Below are 4,156 nucleotides of genomic sequence, written 5' to 3'. Positions count from 1 at the left end.
CGTCTTCCAGAGTGATAGTACACTCTCCGCATGGAAGATGGAAAGTGTGCGTCTCGGGTCTCCACCTCTCTATCAACGCACTGAGTAATTTCGGGTCCAGCTTGCACCCCCGGCCTATCATGGCCATGTGCCAAAAACCTGCTTCCCGCGGGTAATTCTCTATCAACGGCAATGGAGGACCAAACATATTACGGATATAGCATTGCAATACCCGATCTACAGACTGTTATAAAAAAATTATAAAATAAATATTAATTAAAATTGCATAAATGAAAAAAAATTAAATACTATTCAAAAATTAATTAAACTTATCACTTACCATTGTCATTTGATCGACGGAGATGTGTTTCGTATTGAAACGAATTAATTCTCCGGCCATTGCTAACACGACCGAGTATTTTTATAATTTAAAAAATCAAACTAATTCATAAAAATTTAAACAGAGCTATTTTACAAAAATTAAAGAGAGCTTTGACAAAAATTGAGAGAAATTTGAGAGAATTGTGAGAGAATTGTGAGAGGACTATTGTGAAAAAATGAAAGGGGGGAGGGGCCTTTTATAGTTTTTTTTTTAACCATTGGAGTTCAAACGGTTAAGTGACCATTGGGGGCGGGACAAAACGTGTCCTTGGGGGAGCGTTTTGTCCACATCAGCACAAAGCGCTTCCTGACGCGTTTTGCTAACACGTCCCTTGACTTCGCGCTGACATGGACGCGCTTTCGGGTGAAATGGTCATTTCCGGTAAATAATCAAAAAATCAGCCCATTTCGATAAATAATGATATAAAAAGACTTTTTTTTTAAATAAATTGCCTGAGAATTTAAGTACTAATCCACAACTAAAAAAACACTTTTAATATCAAAATAGAAAAACAGGAATAGTTTAGGCGCAAAATTCAGTAGTAAGCCTAAATTATATATATATTCAAAGCTATTCACATTGAATATCTAAAGAGTCATCCACTTTTCTGAACAAATTGATTATACAAATTTCATTTTACCCATCAAATTTGTTTCATTTACCCGCGCATAATGGGTATACATGTTTCCTGTACAAATAGTTTGAATACATAATCAATAAATTTGAGAATATAGATAATTCACATTGTGATCTTTCTTTATTTTTATAAATATGAAAGAGGATTATATATATTTATAAATAATTCACTATTTTAGAATATAAATTTTAGCATGGACGGGTTGTTGATGTACCTAGAGGATTCTGCTTTATTTTCTAATAAAATTCCTTTCATTGAGAAAAAGAAAAAAAAGCCTTTAGGTTGGTTGATACCTATCAATGGTGGATTCAAAAGCCGGCTATTCTTTCACAAAAACTCAACAACCCAATCATATATATATATATATAGTGTTTGTCCCAACAGTCAACCGCAAAAGTCCTTGTCAAAACCCTCCCTTGAATTAAGAAAACCCACAATATAAACTATAAACAAAATCGTAGGCACCAATAATTCAAAGATAAACCCTTCCTAACCTCCTCCAATTGTCCTACGCAAAATATATAGTATCCCAAAACCCTCCCATTGATTCCCTGTTTGTTGAAATGTCACAGGCTACTTCAACGAAAGTGTCCCAACATTTCAAATTTAAAACTATAATCTTCATTTCCTTGCATTTTCATATATATAAATGACAATTATATCAACTTAAGTTGAATGCATGTAGTTTTATTCAAAGGAAATAAAATGGGTGAGAAAATAACGTATGAGACCATTTTTGCTAGAAGCTTTAGCCGCTATGACCAAAAGAAGTTAGGATATGGAGCATTTCTTGGTTGTTTGCTCATTGCATTGAGCTTCTGCATTGTCTTCAAGCCTTACTTGGGTCCTCTTCCAGTTCGTAAGTAGTCCATTTGTTCTGATTTTTCTACGTTAGTTTTTTAATCTTGTTTATGTTATTTAGTTAATGTAGCATGTTTGTTTTATTGCAGTAAATATGAGGATGTCAATGGATGTTGGTCTCAACATGTTACGGATTATGGATTCATTCAGCTCTGAGAAGCTAAGGGGTGGTGATATAAGCAGTTCCATGACAACAATTGTGACCGAAACAAGCAGTTCTGAGATTGAAATGGTGGAGGAAAGTGATACAACCGGTACTAACGAAACAATAAGCAATGGCACCAAGGTGATCAATAATAAAAACAGCAGTCAGCAAAAGGAGATGAAGACAGTTTGCCATGTAGAAGAAAGCACAGAATTTTGTGAGATGAATGGAGATATAAGAGTTGATGGAAAATCTTCTACAGTTTTCGTGGCTGTTGATACCATGGTAGCAAATAGCTCGTGGGTTATCGGCCCTTATGCTCGAAGAGGAGACGAAGAGGCATTTAAACGTGTAACCAAATGGTCTATAAAATCAGGTGTCGATGCCTATGAAGAAGCACCTCAATGCGATCAAAGGCATAACGTTCCAGCCATCATTTTCTCCACCGGAGGATATGCAGGAAACAATTTCCATGACTACACCGACATCGTGCTTCCTCTATATTTAACTTCTCGACAGTTTGATGGAGAAGTGAAGTTTCTCATTACTGATAAAAATCCATGGTGGATTGAAAAGTTCCGAAATATACTACAGAAGCTTTCTAGATATGAGTTGGTCGACATTAATAAAGAAGTAAACATTCATTGTTTCACAAGTGTGATAGTTGGCCTAAAGCGTTATCCTAAAGAGCTGAAGATTGATCCATCAAAATCACCTTATTCCATGAAAGAGTTCAGGCAGTTTTTGAGAAGTGCTTATTCCTTGAAAAAAGAAAACGCCATCAACATGAAGGATAATGGTGGGAAGAAAAGGCCTAGGCTTCTCATTGTTTCAAGAAAGAGTACTCGAGCATTTACAAATACGAACGCCATTTCTGGGATGGCAACAAGGTTAGGCTACGAAGTAGTGGTAACGGAGGTGGATTCGCATGTAGCACGAGTTGCAGAAATGGTGAATTCGTGTGACGTAATGATGGGAGTCCATGGAGCTGGGTTGACCAACATGGTTTTTCTCCCTGAGAATGCAATTTTGATACAAGTTATTCCTATCGGAGGGTTCGAATGGTTGGCCAAAACCGATTTCGGAGAGCCATCCAAGGACATGAACCTAAGATATATTGGATATAAAATTAAAACGGAAGAGAGTAGCTTGATACAACAATATCCACCGGATCATGAGGTATTGAACGATCCGTATGCCGTACAGAAACGGGGTTGGTATGAATTCAAGTCCATATATTTGCAGAAACAGAATGTGAACCTTGATGTGGATAGGATTAGAGCCACTTTGTTAAGAGCACTTGAGCTCTTACATCAGTAAATTTTGTTCTTCTTGTTGACTACCTTTTCTTTTCTCAAGTATGTATATTCCAATTTGTTATTAAAGAAATTTCTTGGTAAGCCAATAAAGATTTTATATTAATAAAATGCCCCAGAAAAAGGATTACAATATTAAAGAATACTAATCAAAAGAAAAGTATCGTCCAAAAAATCCACCCAAACATAATAAGATGAATTTCAGCGTTATATTTGTTAAATTATTTAAAATTAAGATTAAATCAATAAACTATTTAACTGTTCAAAATTAAATGAGAAACTATACCAAATAAAAAATAATGTCGATTTAATGGAGGCTGAAAAAACAAAAATAAATGATAATGTTAATGATGAAAATGAAAATTTTATAGTTTAGTGACTAAAATAAAAAACATGTTAATAGTTGGGTGACTAATTATATAGTTTATCCTAATAATTTTAAGTATTTTTTTCTAATTTCAATAAATTAAAATATCTTTTTTAATATTTTATAATTTTTAAATAATATTTATACTTTTCCATAATTTTAATAATTACTATTTTTATACTTTTTTATCATTTTCTATAATTTTTATAATTTTGATAAATTTTATTTATATATTTTTAAAATAATTATCTTTAGAAAATCTAGTTGGTGGCTAGAGTTCCACGTCATCACTTCTTAATTTGTTAAAGCGATGATGAAATTCAAATTTAGGAATTAATATGGATCAAGTTGTAAAAATTTATCAAGTTTAAAGAGGAAACTCAAATATAAAAATATTATTAACTAAAAATAATAGAAAAAAAAGTGGAAAAGCATATATTAAATCGAGTTTTGTGTAAGACTTTTACCA

At 33.2% G+C, this 4,156-nt stretch overlaps 1 protein-coding gene across 1 annotated transcript; it reads left to right on the top strand.

Moving 5' to 3' along the window:
• The first annotated feature begins 1,672 nt into the window (after positions 1-1,672).
• Positions 1,673-3,413, top strand: LOC108456385 (beta-1,2-xylosyltransferase XYXT1-like). Its single transcript, XM_017754978.2, has 2 exons — positions 1,673-1,857; positions 1,949-3,413. Exons 1-2 carry the CDS (start codon positions 1,674-1,676, stop codon positions 3,322-3,324), a joined length of 1,560 nt encoding a protein of 519 aa, XP_017610467.2. The 5' UTR covers position 1,673; the 3' UTR covers positions 3,325-3,413.
• The last annotated feature ends 743 nt before the right edge of the window (positions 3,414-4,156 follow it).

Source organism: Gossypium arboreum, chromosome 9 (assembly GCF_025698485.1).
Source record: "Gossypium arboreum isolate Shixiya-1 chromosome 9, ASM2569848v2, whole genome shotgun sequence".
In the NCBI taxonomy this organism is placed as follows: domain Eukaryota; kingdom Viridiplantae; phylum Streptophyta; class Magnoliopsida; order Malvales; family Malvaceae; genus Gossypium; species Gossypium arboreum.
Note: the sequence above shows the minus strand (reverse complement) of the source record. Positions and strands in the feature narration are given on the sequence as shown.